This window comes from Thamnophis sirtalis, unplaced genomic scaffold (assembly GCF_051295495.1).
Source record: "Thamnophis sirtalis isolate CommonGarterSnake01/CBP01778 unplaced genomic scaffold, rThaSir2_p1.2 scaffold_14, whole genome shotgun sequence".
In the NCBI taxonomy this organism is placed as follows: domain Eukaryota; kingdom Metazoa; phylum Chordata; class Lepidosauria; order Squamata; family Natricidae; genus Thamnophis; species Thamnophis sirtalis.
The window spans coordinates 49,493,571-49,508,986 of NW_028261394.1; the positions used below are offsets into that span (position 1 = coordinate 49,493,571).

A 15,416-nucleotide genomic window follows, 5' to 3' on the forward strand; every position below is an offset into this window, starting at 1 on the left:
CTTGGTACCTCCTGCAAACCAAATTTGTCCATGTTCTGATCATTTTCTGGAAAGTTAACCATGCTGTTTGTCAGGCATTGGTGAATTCTTTACATTACTTGTTTCCAAATTCTGCTTGCTTAGGTCAAATAAATGAAGCCAGCTGATCCTGATGTCAGCTCTGGCTCTTGCTGAACTATTAAATACTTGCAGAGAGCTTTAACGGAGGGACAGAACCAAGATTACACAAAGTGTTATAATGCCTTGATACGGAACTGCATAGTTTTGGTCTCAAGGATGTTGAGACTAGAAAGAATGCAGAGAAGAGCAACAAAGATGATTAGAACTGGAGGCTAAAACATGAAGAACGGTTGCAGGTATGTCTAGTGAACAGAAGGACCAGGGTGATACAATAGCAGACTTCCATGACTTCAGGGGCTGTCAGAGAAGAAGGCTCAACCTATTCTGCAAAGCACCCGAAGGCAGAACAAGAAGCAACGGATGGAAACCAATCAAGGAGAGAACCAACCTAGTTGGAAGGAGAGATTTCCTGACAGAACTATTAATCAGCGGAACAACTTGCTTCCAGAAGTTGTGGGTGCTCCAACACTGGAGGTTTTAAATAAGAACCTGGACAACCATTTGTCTGAAATAGTATAGGGTTTCCTGCTTGAGCAGGGTTTGGACTAGAAGACCCTTCTAGGTTGTTCCTTTAGAGCTAGGGAAGAAGGGAGGGAAGAGGAGAATGTGGAAAAGCCAACGCCTGACCAAAGGCATGCTGATTGGAAATCATTTGCAATTAATTTTTCCTGCCCCCTTTACTCTTCTGGCACATGAATAGCTGTGCCCAGGATAGTGGAATGCATGGGACCGTCTGCTCTGCCAGCAGGGGAAATGGACGTCACTTTTTCCCATCAATATGATCACCTGTTGGCTGTCTTTCTTCCCTTTCCTTGGACCTCCTGGTTATGGCAAGACATATTCCTATGCAGAGCCATGTGGCAAGGGCTCTTGTCTTTCCTAGTATCATTGTCTCCTGGCTGGTGGGCAGAATCTCAGGTCTGGGCTAAGTGAGGCTGTTTCCTTCCTTGCCACTTAGGGCGCCTGGGAAGAGAGGCAGGTGGTTTACCATCAATCATCTTTCAGAATTGTGTCCTTGGCCCTGGCATGGACCAAACCGATTCACAATGCATCCAGCCTGCACTTTTGCCTAAACTTGGCATTCATTAAACCTTTCTGTGTCCATTTGTTCTGCAGATATAGCATGAGCAGGATGAGAGAGCCTGGCTTGCATTCCAATAACTGTCCCCAGCATTTCACGTGGGAAGGGAAGCGTAAAGCACCCTTCCTAGACTTTAATTCTGAGCCGCCCTCCTCAGGCATTTGTAAGGACATCCCTATTTCGTGTAGCACATATTGTTTCTGTACCCTAGAGGATGGCCTGGCCTAATTAGGCTCCCTCCCCATCACCTCTCCTCCCCTTTGGAATTTGACTTCCCTTTTGGACTCTTTTCCCCCTAGCAGCTCCTTCCCGAAGCAGTGTATGTTGACTCTCAGCTGGCAGGCAGTGCATGCTGCTCTGGGAAGGGACTGTGTTTTTTTCCCCTAGCTGGCTGCAGCCACTGAAAAAGTTGTGAGCTCCTTTCAACTCCCAGAGGTTCAAGAGGTAAGTGAGACAAGTGCTAAGTAGGAAGTGTAGAGTCTGGAAGTGGAAGACCATGCTGCATATGGGGGAGGGGGCCCTAAACAGAGGTGTGAGATGCAACTGGTTTCTGTTGAATGAAAATAGCAGAGGCCAGATTGAATTATGACCTTGGCAAATTTAACAAGTGTCGGATGATAATTGTATTTATAGCAGTCCCATTCTGCTTCAATGACCAAGCCAATAACTACTGACTATCCACGCTTAGACTGGACTGTGGCTGGCAGTAGAATAAAGATTGGGTTGTTACATTAAAGAGTTGGAAACTGTCATCTTACAATTTTATGCAGCTTTCCAAAAATCAACTGGATCACTTATGAGATCCTATGAATCGGATATCAAGATTTGCCGTGTCATGTAAGTTCTACAACAACTAGTGTTGTGAGCACCATAATTTTCTGATCTTAGACTTCCTCTGCCTGGGAAAAGGGTGGGAAAGTGGAATCTAGGCCTATTTCTACAGGACAGGGATTCTCAAGTCGATTTTTTTTTTAGGTGTGATGAGCAGAACACACAATATCCCAAGTGTGATTGTAGAGTTTGTTGTTGTTAGTTGCAAAGTCGTGTCCGACTCATCACGACCCCATTGTACAGTTTACAGAATTGTAGTTTACAGGACAGCTCCCGCAAGAAACTAATAGCAGCAGCTATTAAGATAACAAGGAAACATAGTTTAACATTTTGACACTTTTCTGTCTTCTGCTCTCACTTCCAGGCAGCCATGTTGAAGCTGAACAAGACTGACATCCTGGTGATCTTAGCGATCCAGGTAGCAGTTCTCCTCTGTTTCATTTTTCTGCTTCAGCACGCTCCCCAGGAAAAGTTGACTCAGAAGCACATCCTCATCCTCTCCTCTTGGAGGTCTGGCTCATCCTTTGTAGGGCAGCTCTTCAGTCAGCACCCCGCTGTTTTCTACCTGATGGAGCCAGCCTGGCACGTGTGGGCAGCTATGTTCCAAAACAGCGCCAAGGTCTTGCACATGGCAGTGCGGGACCTTATTCGCTCAGTCTTCAAGTGTGACATGTCCGTCTTTGATGCATATATGAATGAGCAGAGGAATAAGTCTGCGCTCTTTCAGTGGGAGACCAGCCGGGCTTTGTGTTCCCCCCCTGCATGTGACCTTTTCCAGCGCAGTGACATCATCTCCAAACACTCCTGCAAGACTCTCTGTGGAAACTATCCCTTCAGCAAAGTGGAAGAGGCTTGTAAGACATACAGCCACGTCGTCTTAAAGGAAGTCCGTTTCTTCGACATCAAGGTGCTTTATCCGCTCCTCACCGACCCCTCCCTGGACCTCAGAATCATCCACCTGGTCCGTGATCCCAGGGCTGTTTTCCACTCCCGTGAGAATGTAGCAAATGAACTTGCCCTTGACACAAAGATTATGGTGGGGCATAATATAATGAAGGACATGAAGCCCTATGCCGCCATGAAGGCAATTTGCAAAAGCCACATTGACATACACATGGAGGTCAAGCAGTCCCTGAAAGATCGCTACATTTTGGTGCGCTATGAGGATATTGTAAAGGCTCCCTTGGAAGGAGCTGCTCAGCTGTATCAGTTTGCAGGGCTTCCCTTCCTTCCCAGTCTTCAGTCCTGGGTGCAGCACATCACACATGGCCAAGGCCTCGGTAGCAAGGTCTTTGATACCGATGCCAGAGATGCAATGAATGTGTCACAGGCTTGGAGAAAGACTCTTTCTTATCTCCAAACAGCAATGTTACAAAATATCTGCAAGGAAGCTATGAAACGTTTGGGTTACCGGCCTGCTAGATCTGAGGATGAACAGAAGAACATGGCATTTGACCTCTTGGCCAAGTTGAATATAAAAACTGCCCATCCAGCTTCTAGCAGTTCAAAGCATCACAAGTAGACTGACCCGGGAAGCTGCAGCCTGTGTGGGTGGATCCCAACATGAAAGGATGAGGGATCACCTGGCATTTTTCTTGCAAGCAATGCTGGAGTAGCTGACAAGGAAAAACCCAAATCCTCTATGGTTACTTGTCCCATCGGTTCACAATCTGCAGAGTCTACTATCTGGTTGGCAGATGGAATGCTTCCCATGACCATGAATCTGTTCTCTTGACCCGGTTTCAGGCCCCGGTTCACTGTAGATAATGCAGTCTGTACTTAGTTTTTTAAAAAAAGTATAGCTTACTGCCTAATATTCAAAATAGTTTTGTCAATTACCTGAGAAGGGAGAAACATGTAACAGAATACATAATACTTTCTGTACAACTTTATTGTCAGATCCACATTGACCATTCAAGAACAACTGCAATCCTAATTCACAGTAAACAGTTTACTATAGAAATAAACATTGCAAAAAAGAAAAAGACAATTGTCCCTCCTGCAGCAGCTTTGAATCTCACTTCCGGCACAAACTTCCCCTGAACAACAGCCGCTTTTTTACATTTTCTGCTCCGTATTTCGCTTCTAAGGGACTCCGGGCTCCCTCTGGGCATTCCAGCAAGTCCTCGTCGTCCCGCCTGCTCCAAAGAGGCCGCCCGTCCGGACGGCGCCCGGTCCGCAGGTAGCTGGCCACGGCGGCCACTTCTCCGCTGTTCTTCAGGAAGGCCTGGGTGACCGTGGCCAGGTCCACGCCGAACTCCCCCATCAGGCGCTTCATCTCCTTCGCCAGGGCCACTTGGGCCCCCGGGGCCCCCTCCGGCTCCGGAGACCGGCGGCTGGCGGGCGCGGCTACACAGACATTCGCCCTCATCGGGGCCTCTGGGCGCGGCCGCCTCCGTCGCGAAGTCCCCAGGCCCGGGGAGGCGGGGGGCGCGGGCTCCTCCTGCAAGGGAAGCCGGTCAGGAGGGCGCGGGGCGGTCCCAGGCGAAGCCCCGGGGTGGGGGGGCAAAAAGAAGCTGCCGTTTCCTTCCCTTCCCCGCCCCCCCCCCCAGGGCGCCCTTGGACGGCCAGGAAGCCTCGGCAGCTGCCCCACCGGGGCCCCCGAAGGGCCCGCCCGCCGCCTCCACGCCCCCCGAACTACCAGCTCGAACTCCCGGTTGGCTTCCCGGAAGAGCGAGGGCACCGTCGACCCCATCCTCTCCCGCAGGCAGGCCCCTCCAGCCGGAGGGAAGGGTTGGGGTTGGGGTACTCCGGGAGCGTCCCTGGCGGGCAAAGGGAGCCGCCGCAGCTCCGCCCGCAGCCTCGCAACGCTCGTGGCGCACGCCGCCCTCGGGCCGGAGGGGCCGCCCCAGTGGGCGGAGCGTTGCGAGTGAGCGCCCGCCCCCACCCCGGCTCCGTCTGCCCGCCCTCTCCTCGCCGGGCGGAAGTCCCTCGCGCACTTCCGGCCGGCAAAGATGGCGGCGGCGGCGCCGAGCCTCTCCACGCCGAGCGAGGGCGAGCCTCGCCTTAGCAAGAAGTGAGTGTCGCTCCGCCGGCCGCCCATGCTGGCCCTGGGGCGGCTGCTGTCGGGGGGCCGCCCGGCTTGGCCTCGGCGGCTCTTGAGCGGCGGCCGCAGACAGCCGAGGTGGGTGGCTGAACGGCGGAAGGGGCGGCGGGGCGGCGGCCGCGCGGCGCCACTAAGTCCCCGGCTTTCCTCGCAGCGAACTGAAGCGGCGCCTGAAGGCCGAGAAGAAGGCGGCCGAGAAGGAGGCGAAGCAGCAGGAGCAGGGCGAGAAGATCTCGTCGCGCCGGGCCGACGCCGCAGGCGCCGAGGAGGAGGAGGACCTTGACCCCAACGTGAGCGGGCGGGGAGGCTGCGGCCGGCGGCAACGGGACTGCCGAGCCTCCAGCGCGGTCGGCCTGGCTCGCGCGTGGCCCCGGCCCAGTGGCTGATTTCTAACGGCTGGAAGCGAGTCCGGCGGGCCGCGTGGAGGGCGGGAGCTTCCGCTTGCGAGATCTTTTTTCTCTCCTGCCGCCTCTTCGTCCCTCACAACCCTTCCCTCGTTGTCTTGACAGCAATACTACAAGATCCGTAGTCAGGCCATTCAGCACCTGAAGGATACTTGCGATGATCCCTACCCGCATAAATTTCACGTGGATCTCTCCCTGACAGACTTTATAGAGAAGTATAGCTTTCTGCAAGCAGGGGATCACCTAACCAACGTCACGGTGAGAGTGGCAGGTAAAGGCTCACTTGAGATACTGGGAAGAAGGCAGTTTCCAAGGGAAATCTTGTCTCCCCCCCCTCTTAACGCTGCAGTTGAGATTTGAGATAACATTCTGCTTCAAAGTAATAACAAAAGAGGGGAGGGGAGCCATTAGTCTGTTTTCTGATGAAAACCCAGGAGATACCATGTTCTGTTAAGGCTCTTTTGGAATGGACGAAATGTGATAATTGAGATAGCCATTAGGGTATGTTTCTCTTTTCTAGCTCACCTTGCCCGATTCGCCTTGGATGAAGAATGAATGCAGGGAATAGTTTGTTGTTTTTGTTGCTCTTGTTCCTGACTTGCTCGTTATTTATGATGGTGTGCTTTTTTTTGTGATCATATGACAACTCTTTTTGGTTCTGTTTTTGGAGGTCGGGTCCATGCAAAACGTGCCTCTGGAGGAAAATTGATCTTTTATGATCTTCGTGGGGAGGGAGTTAAATTACAAGTGATGGCAAACTCCAGGTAAGCATTCATTTCTTTTTTTCCTGATCATATATTTTAGTTTTGTTTTGGTGTGTATGTTTGAGAATGAGAGCCAGTTGGATGTAGACGTTAAGGCACCAGGCTAGAAGTTGGGAGACTAAGTCGTTGTCTCACCTTTGGCACAAAGACAGCTAGGTGACCTTGGTGATTTTACACCCTCAGTCCTAGGTGGAAGGCAGTAGCAAGCCACTTCTGAAAGTTTTGCCAAGAAAACTGAAGGAAGTTGTCAGGAGTCAACAGTGCCTTAATCCCCTCCCTCTCCCCAAGCCTTTTGAGGAAAGGTAGAAAGAATATGAAAATAAAACCATGGTCTGATAAGTGGTCCAAGATTGCACTAAGTAATGATGCCCCAAATACGTACTTTCTTTCCAGAAGAGGGTTAAAGTAGAGTTAATCGTGTATACTTCTTGAACATATTCTGATGTTTGTGCTTGCTATTTTAACAATTTAAGTTTGTGAGTTCAACCCCCCTTGTTTTAAGAGTTTATCAAACATTTTGATAAGGTTTTGAGCTCTTAGCATTTTGAATATTGTGCTGATTTCCATTTTTAACAGTCAGAATATCATAATATAGCTGTATGTTCAGTAACATTCCAGTGTGTTTAATAAAACTAAGCAGGCAACTCTATATACTTGTGGCACAGGGGAGATAAAGACCAAGATACTACACAAGTTGTCTACCTGACTTACTTACCTTAATCATTGCTACCTCTGGAATTCCAGGCAGTATATCTTAAATGTCAATTGTTGCAAAGCAATTCTAGAAGAGGAATATTGTCCTCCTGTTCAAGAGAATGAGTTTCCCAAATTCATTGGATTGCGTACTAGAATGCTGCATCTAGAATGCTGCACTAGATGGTCACTTGGCTTGATCTAGCATGTGTCTAAACAAGCCCTTATGGCATGGCAATCAGCACATAGTACCTCGTTAAAATAGTTGTATTTTAGCAGGTAAATTTATAGAAAAAAATTCAGATCTTGTTACTAAGTCTGAGATTGAAATTCAATTCCAATTTCTTTGCTATGCTTCCTTTGCAAATATTTTTTCACTCTTGGAGAATCAATTTGGTGGTGGTGGGAAATAATTTTTATAGAAGTTTTTCCCCTGCAGTATAGAATAAAATGGATTTTGAATACTTCATTGATAAGGCTGAAAAGATTTAGCTAGAAATGTTGTTTACTGAATTTTAAAAATTCTTTCAGAAACTACAAATCTGAAGAAGAATATATATGCATTAACAACAAGCTTCGCCGTGGAGATATCATTGGGGTCCAGGGGAATCCTGGAAAGACCAAGAAAGGGGAACTGAGTATTATTCCTTATGAAATTGTTCTGCTGTCACCATGCCTACATATGCTCCCACATCTTCATTTTGGGCTCAAAGACAAGGTATCAGACATGCTGCTGCATTCTTGGCAACTTGCTTGATAGCCTCCAAGAGTGCCTCCTTTTGGTATTTTATTATCTTCATTTTAATTTATTTTTAGGAAACCAGATTTAGGCAAAGATACCTGGATTTAATTCTTAATGATTTTGTGAGGCAAAAATTCATAATTCGAGCAAAAATCATAACATACCTTCGAAACTTCCTAGATGAATTGGGCTTCTTGGAGGTGGGTGTTTGTTTTTATATCTTAAGATTCTGTGTAGTAATTGCTTGAGGATATCTCAAAGAGCAATGTTTTATAGCAATTTACTTTGCATTGTTAAGTTTAAATTTTAGAGCAAAGACCCCAATACATATACATTGTTAGAATAAAAATACATTTATAAGAGGCCAGACAGAGATGTTATAAAAGAGATTGTGGTTGGGAAAGTGATCTTTACCGCTTGTTGACGATGGTACTACAACTGTTACTGTGTTTGCTGCATGCCCAGGAAAAAGGCTTTTTAAACTAGAGGTGGAGGCAATGGTGGCTGGAAAATGGTAATTTAGAGAAGCAGAGAAAAGAAGGCATGCCTGGTGTTGGAACTAAATTCCTCCCTGCAAACATCAGTAGTAGCAATGGGAAATTGTTAACCTCTATGCCCGAGAGACAGCATATAGCTTTCTTTGAATATCTCTGAATAACTTCCCTTGATAGTTTCATTTGGCTGTTGAGCACCTGGATGAAGTGCCATGGGGTTAGGTGCCTTCCTTTAACACCTCATTGGGCTTGGAGACAGATCATTCTGTAATGCTAAAGCGATGTACATAGGAAACCTGGCATAACTGACAGCTCAGAGCTGATCTCATATTGCATAAATTCATAAATGGAATCTATGCAAAAATCCAAGACTGAATGTTTTGAATAGCAAAGTAGCAGTGATTAAAAATACACACTCAATTCTAATTTGACAAAATTCTTTAAGCAGAGAATCTTAAGGCTTGTGTCTCAGTCATGTTATCTTAGATCTTTTTAGTTAAAGTAATCATTTAAAGTTAGATCTTTTTAGCAAAGTAATTAATCATTTGGAACTAATTTTATGTACCTCAGCATGCACTACTACCTCAGTGCCTGATCTCATTTTTGTCATTAATAAAATCTTTGTTGGATTATGTTTTTATCGCAGACTTTTTATCACTGCTTCTCTGCTTGCCTAGAATTTGAATTCTTTAGTAGACTGGATTAGGAATGTTTTCCCATTTGTTTTTGTCATCTCGTTTGTCTTCAAAATCAGTTTCTCTAAGGTTCTTTATAAACGTAGGGACAATATTTTCTGTCTGTTTTTTGTTCCCCAACTAGATTGAAACACCCATGATGAATATCATACCTGGTGGGGCAGTGGCCAAGCCTTTCATCACCCACCACAATGAGTTGGACATGAACCTGTTCCTAAGAATAGCACCAGAGCTCTACCATAAGGTGAATAGTTAAATCAGGCAAGCAGTGGCTCAGATATGCTTATGTATTTTTTGTGACATGCCCTTTGTGTCATAGGGCTCCTAATGCAGAAGATATGTATATTTCTATATGCTTTAGAATCTAGTTCAATATGTGGGCAGCCTTATCAAAACTTAACTATAGAAAATAGCTGGGTTAAATACAAGATAGTAAAATATATTGTGTGATTTAATGATTTTGAAATTGAGTTAGAAATGGGAAAGTCTGGGTTGAATTTAACTTCAGTCTGGAAAATCACAGGATTACTTTGAACTACATGCTCTTTCCTAATCCAACCAACCTTACAGGTTTTGAGGATAGAATTGATGGCTGAAACGGCTTGTAATAAAAATAAAAATTGGGATAATAAAATGTAAGAAGAATGTCTTAAGTAGTTCCAGTTTGTGCGTGTTCTGTATCTTACTACTTTGCACATGACTTAGAGGGGAAAGCAAATACAACTATATATATATATATATAATTTCAGTATTTCCAAATCTGGGCTAATTTTAGCATTAAAATCCCCACAAATAGTTAAATCTGCACTTGAGATGATGTAACATATCAATTAATGTCTGTTCCAGGTGATCCCAATTTACTTGCTTAGACAGGACATAGAAGAAGGGGTGTCAAAGCATACTCAAAATGATTAGGGCAAAAACTGCTGAAAACCTTAAAAACAGTATGCGGCAATGAAACCATATTTTTGTGGATCCTACCCATAGCAATATGTGATTGGAACAAATGTTTTATTTTTTTTATTTTTATCAATTTCATATATACATTCACAATTATATGATCTCATAACTGTTATTAATAATATGTATTTATAACAATTTTTCCCTACAGTTGACAATATACTTGAAGATTGCCTTCTTACCATAGATCCATCTTATCTTACAACGGTCCTACTTCTTCTTCTCTCCCTCCCTCTTTCCTTCCCTCGTTTCTTCTCTCCTACTCTCCTTCCTTCCCTCCCTCCCCCCTTCCCTCCTTCTCTCCTTCCCTCCTTCCTTCCTTCCCTCCTTTCTTCTCTCCTTCTCTCCTTCCTTTCCCCCTTCCTTTCCTCCTTCCTTCCCCCTTCCTTCTCTCCTACATTCCCTCCTTCCTTCCCTCCTTTCTTCTCTCCTCCTTTCTTCTCTCCTTCTCTCCTTCCTTCCCTTCTTCCTTCCCTTTCTTCTCTCCTTCTCTCCTTCCTTCCATCCTTCCTTCCCTCCTTGCTTCCCTCCCTCCTTCCCTGCTTCCTTCCTACCCCCCTTTCTTCTCTTTCTTCTCTCCTTCCTTCCTTCCTTCCTTCCTTCCTCCTCTCCTTTCCCTTCTCTCCTTCCCCTTCCTCCCCTTTACCCTTCCCCTCTTCTTCCCATTCCTCCCCTCTTTCTTACTCTTACATTCCCTCCCATTCTTCCTCTGCCTTTCCCTTTCTCCTTTCCTTCCTATCTTTCCTTCTACTCCTCCCTCCATTCACTCTATCCGTTGAAACCTTAAAAACAGTATGCGGCAATGAAACCATATTTTTGTGGATCCTACCCATAGCAATATGTGATTGGAACAAATGTTATACTATTTGTGAGTTTATGCATGGCAGAATTCAAGCTCTGCTAAGTAAACCCAGTATTTTTTCTCCGCCTTGTAAAAAATTCTATTTTCTGTTTTCCCTCAGCTTCGCCAGATAGAGGTTGGTTGACTACTATTAATTTCTAGGGTACAAAATCAGAGATTCTGGCTGGTGTCTGAAATGAAAGATGGGGAGCAGATTCTTTCAGATGTTTAAAATGGGAAACAGATATTAGCAAACAGGTCCATGTTGCTCCTGGAAGCAATTTATGATGCTGTGGATTTGTCTTCTCAGACTGAAAAGGCTGTTAACTGCTATATTTCAGATGCTGGTGGTTGGTGGAATGGACCGGGTCTATGAAATTGGACGTCAATTCAGGAATGAAGGAATTGATTTAACCCACAACCCAGAATTCACTACTTGTGAATTTTATATGGCGTATGCGGATTACCATGATCTGATGGAGATCACAGAACAAATGATTTCAGGTTGGTGACAAGTGTTCTTATTTTAAAAATGCTCAGGAGGTCATTCAAAAATCCATTTGGAAAAGTTAAATTAGCCAGACTAAAACAATGGTCTTCTCTTGTAGGAATGGTGAAACATATCAGTGGTGGATACAAGGTGATTTACCATCCTGAAGGTCCAGAAGGCCAGGCTTATGAAATAGATTTCACACCACCATTCCGGAAAATTAATATGGTGGACGAATTGGAGAAAGCTCTGGGAGTGAGACTGCCTGCGGCAGATCAATTGGAGACAGAAGGTGAGAGTGGAAGGCATTTTATCTCCTTTAATTTAAAGAGATCCTCATAACAGACAGGAAGCATGGGCCTGCATTCTAAGTTTTGGTTTAGATTTGACCGGGCAGTGTTAGAGTGGGCACTCTGGAGTCTTTTGGTTTACTCCTGCTGCTTCTAGGGATGGGGAAAGCATAAGTAATTACAGCCCAAGCTGGAGGAGGGACTCATGCAGTCGTGTCATGTCTGCTTTCACACTATGCATGCAGAGTCTCGTTCATTTTTTGATGCTATCTGTGAAGAGCGAGGTGTTGAATGCCCATCCCCTCGGACAACAGCCAGGCTCCTAGATAAGGTAAGCGCTTTCTCCCGATTCTTATTTGAGGTGGATCTCAGATGGGATCCTACTGAGTTGGGTTTCCCAAAATCTTTCTTAACAAAGATGCTAATTCAAAGTGTTATGTCTCTTACGGACCTCTGAGAAATGGTCAAATAAAGCTTTCCTTGGTATAGGTGACATTTTGGCTATGACAGAGGAATGAGTCCTTTTTAAAGGCTTGCTTACTTCTTTAATAAATTATTGAGTTATGTATTTATTTATTTTTACCATGCCCTTATTATTTTTACAAATAACTTACGGCAGCGACCATGTCCAACACAGCTTCCTCCTCCCAATTTTCCCCACAACAACGACCTTATGAGGTGGGTTGGGCTGAGAGAAAGTGACTGACCTGAAGTCACCCAGCTGGCTTTCGTGGCTAACACTGGACTAGAACTCACAATCTCCTATTTTCTAGCCTAGTGCCTTAACTATTAATGTACCATAATTTCATTATGGCTTACAAAGATCCTGCCAATAAAAAGAAAAAATGTTTATAGTAATGAATGCTTCATAATTAAAACATCCATGGTAATTGTTATTGTATCATCTGTAATTATAGGAATACCTATTTTGCAATAACAATAAAATATCCAGTTTAAATTGTAAACCAAGAGGATTATAAATAATGTGCTTCATATCACAATAGTTTAAGAAAAAAGATACTCCATGTGTTCAGAGGTCTTGGGAGATGCTGTAAAACTATGGTCCCGAGGCTTTGCTGTGGTACAGCTATGTGAACCTGAAAAGAACTTAACTATGTCATACAGTTTTGGGCAGGGAGGGATTATTCCCAAACAGTTAATCTGAAGCTGTTTTGCCTTTTCCCATTGTTCATTTTTCAGCTGGTTGGAGAATATTTAGAAGTCACCTGTATCAATCCCACCTTCATTTGTGATCACCCACAGATCATGAGTCCTCTAGCCAAATGGTAAGCAAAATGCTGTGGTTATGTAAGTATGGATGTGCATGCATATAACCCACATCTCCCACACTTTATATAAAATAGACTTTTTGACACATTTGGAAACAATTGGGTTCAATTGCAGAAGGTAGAAATGTTTTGTCTTATAGGATGTTTCTAGCCCCTGATAAATTTGATATGATGTGCAAAAAAAGCCAGCTGATTCTAGGGCTAAAGATGTAAGCAGATGTTCAAATCTCTTGTCCCATCTCATGAAGTAGAGTGAATGATGCAGACCAACTGATCTGCTATCACCTGGTTGCAGAAGAATTACTTCTCTGTGTGGTCTTCAGTCTTCCCCTCTGGTGTTTATTCAGGCACCGTTTCCGACCTGGGTTGACTGAACGGTTTGAGCTCTTTGTGATGAAGAAGGAAATCTGCAATGCCTACACAGAACTGAATGATCCGTTTCGGCAACGGCAGCTTTTTGAAGATCAAGCTAAGGTGAGTGAGGGTGTAGGCCTGGACTGGACCTGCCAGAACTGGGTTGAAGTATCTTTGTGGGAATTTGTCATAACTTCAAACTTCACTAAATCTAACTAGTCATAGGTTGAGGACTATATGTAACGAGAGAAGAAAATGCTGAGAGCTGGATCTCTGTTAAATTGTGGAAACCCTTGGTATGGGGATGGAAGTTACTGGATTGTGAAACTGATCTGTGGTTTAGGCCAGTATTACAGCTAGCAGAGAAATTTCTTCAAGTGGGAATTTTGTTTGTTTTTAAGACTTCATCTCCCTTCCAAACTGGCTCTGCGCTGCTTGCAAAAAAACTGAGGAGAAAAACAGTCAATACTAAATGCTAAACTTTCTATCAGGGACCGTCCCAAAGTTTTGCAGCCCTACAAAAGTCCATCAGGGAGGAAGCAGTTCAGATATATGAGGGCAACTTTGCCACAGAATGGGGAGGGAGCACCAACGAGCATGGTTACAGGATTAGTCCATCTGTGAGATGGCAGCATGAGTGAATATAGACAATGCTGTCTGATCCAAGAAAGGAGGCAACTGCTAAGGGCCATTGGGCAAAGACTTTCCCGGCCATTGGTTCCATCTCCTGTTAGAAGGTGCTGCAAATCCAAGCAGAAACCAGGATGAAAGAGACAGTTGGAGACCGATTGGTTTGAGGAGTGGCGAGTGCTTTTTATTTAGAAGTGTCACGTTAAAATCCAATTGTTGGAAGTAGAAATGGAAAATGTTTTTATTTTAGCTGTTATATAACAATATATAATTATAATAATTGTTATATAATCCTAACTCCTTCGCCCCACGCCCCAGTTGCCCTGACTGGCTCTGAAGATGATTCTTGTCTTCATGTTCATTTCCAACCCAGGCAAAAGCTGCTGGTGATGATGAGGCAATGTTTATCGATGAGAACTTCTGCATGGCTCTGGAGTATGGGTTGCCTCCCACAGCTGGTTGGGGCATGGGCATTGACCGGCTTACCATGTTCCTGACTGATTCAAACAATATTAAGGTAAGTACTCCATAGATGGCTACTTCCTGTCTATTCAGGGCCTATCTGGGTGGAGGATGGGCTGCTTCCTACATTCTAAGGCATCAATTTTAGATTTGCTACTGCATTCATATAAGAGGAAGAGGAATCATTCTTCTGCTTTAATGCACAATGCACGTGAGAATTATTGAGCTGGAAACATACCTGGGAATGTGAAAATATGTGACTTTAATGGAAAGCATAACATTTCTTTAAAAAAATTTTTTTTTTAAAAAAAAAAAAGACGTTTCATTTCTCATCCAAGAAGTTTCTTCAGCTCTGACTGGGTGGAAAATGGAAGGATTTGTATTCTTTGTGGACAGCTGGTCATTTGCGTCCTTTTAGAGAGTCGTTGAGCCCACTTGGTGGTTTGTCCGTCACCTTGGTGCAAATGGGTGTGGAGCCTTCTTGGAACTGCTGAAGGGACTATTTGTGGAGCTGTGCTTTCTGTAGGATGTTTTCTGCCCTGTGTCCCTTCACTGTTGAACATCTGTATTGTCTGTATCTCAAACTGAAGTGTAAATGGTTCCTTTAATTTTTCTGGAAATCCGTTCATATTCCTGTACCATTCAAAGGGTGTTCATCCCAAAGTGCATAGCTAAAATATCAAAGCTGAAAAAGCAGCCTTGGGACAGCCATGACCTGGATGACTGAGAATCCCCATAGACCTTTCTTAAAAGAGATTAGGTGGAAACAATGCTAACATGGCTCTGGAGATTTCTGATGGGATCTTTCCTTGGAAAAGAAGCTCTACTGAATGACCAGAAATCCCCTTTTCTTGCAGGAAGTGCTGCTGTTTCCTGCCATGAAGCCTGAAGACAAGAAGAAGGATCCATTGTCAGATTCTAGTGAGGGGACTTCAGTGTGACACAGCAGCTTGTACAAGAAGCATGGAGGACAGGAAAAGTCGTTTCTAGATTTCAACAGGCCTGGGCCACTTTTTTCTCTCCAGCCATAAATAAATGAAGTCTTTAATTTTATTTTGATGGTAGGCTCCTCATTGTGGCCACTAGCTCGCATTGGGCCATTTCTTTGTCCATCAGATTCTGATGTGATTCTTGAGATTTAAATCTACCAGTGATGGACTTTGTGTTGTCTTTGCAGCCAAACTGAGAGGGTTGTAGGGACTGTCAACCCAGTTCCTGCTTGAGTTCAGT

The 15,416-nt window shown here is 44.5% G+C and overlaps 2 protein-coding genes across 3 annotated transcripts; both read left to right on the forward strand.

The window, feature by feature from the left end:
• The first annotated feature begins 1,609 nt into the window (after positions 1-1,609).
• On the forward strand, positions 1,610-4,022 carry CHST4 (carbohydrate sulfotransferase 4). The gene has a single exon (XM_014057371.2). The coding sequence runs from the start codon at positions 2,403-2,405 to the stop codon at positions 3,552-3,554; it is 1,152 nt and encodes a 383-aa protein (XP_013912846.2). The 5' UTR covers positions 1,610-2,402; the 3' UTR covers positions 3,555-4,022.
• Positions 4,023-4,947: 925 nt separating this feature from the next.
• On the forward strand, positions 4,948-15,239 carry KARS1 (lysyl-tRNA synthetase 1). Of its 2 annotated transcripts, none has more exons than XM_087728872.1 (14): positions 4,948-5,048; positions 5,233-5,368; positions 5,588-5,753; positions 6,153-6,246; positions 7,471-7,657; positions 7,756-7,881; positions 8,995-9,114; positions 11,013-11,175; positions 11,280-11,453; positions 11,697-11,782; positions 12,652-12,737; positions 13,088-13,214; positions 14,098-14,241; positions 15,044-15,239. In XM_087728872.1, the coding sequence occupies exons 1-14, from the start codon at positions 4,987-4,989 to the stop codon at positions 15,125-15,127; spliced, it is 1,755 nt and encodes a 584-aa protein (XP_087584998.1). In that variant the 5' UTR covers positions 4,948-4,986; the 3' UTR covers positions 15,128-15,239. The 2 variants fall into 2 exon arrangements, with proteins under 2 accessions (XP_087584998.1, XP_087584997.1); XM_087728871.1 differs by having other exon boundaries at positions 5,023-5,156.
• Positions 15,240-15,416: the final 177 nt, after the last annotated feature.

Excerpts from the sequence above, each read along its gene's own strand:
- KARS1 (XM_087728871.1), top strand. The coding sequence starts at position 5,074 with ATGCTGGCCCTGGGGCGGCTGCTGTCGGGGGGCCGCCCGGCTTGGCCT. Across the intron at positions 5,157-5,232 it reads GGCGGCCGCAGACAGCCGAG|CGAACTGAAGCGGCGCCTGA; the intron begins GTGGGTGGCTGA and ends CTTTCCTCGCAG. Across the intron at positions 9,115-11,012 it reads CACCAGAGCTCTACCATAAG|ATGCTGGTGGTTGGTGGAAT; the intron begins GTGAATAGTTAA and ends GCTATATTTCAG.
- CHST4 (XM_014057371.2), top strand. The coding sequence starts at position 2,403 with ATGTTGAAGCTGAACAAGACTGACATCCTGGTGATCTTAGCGATCCAG.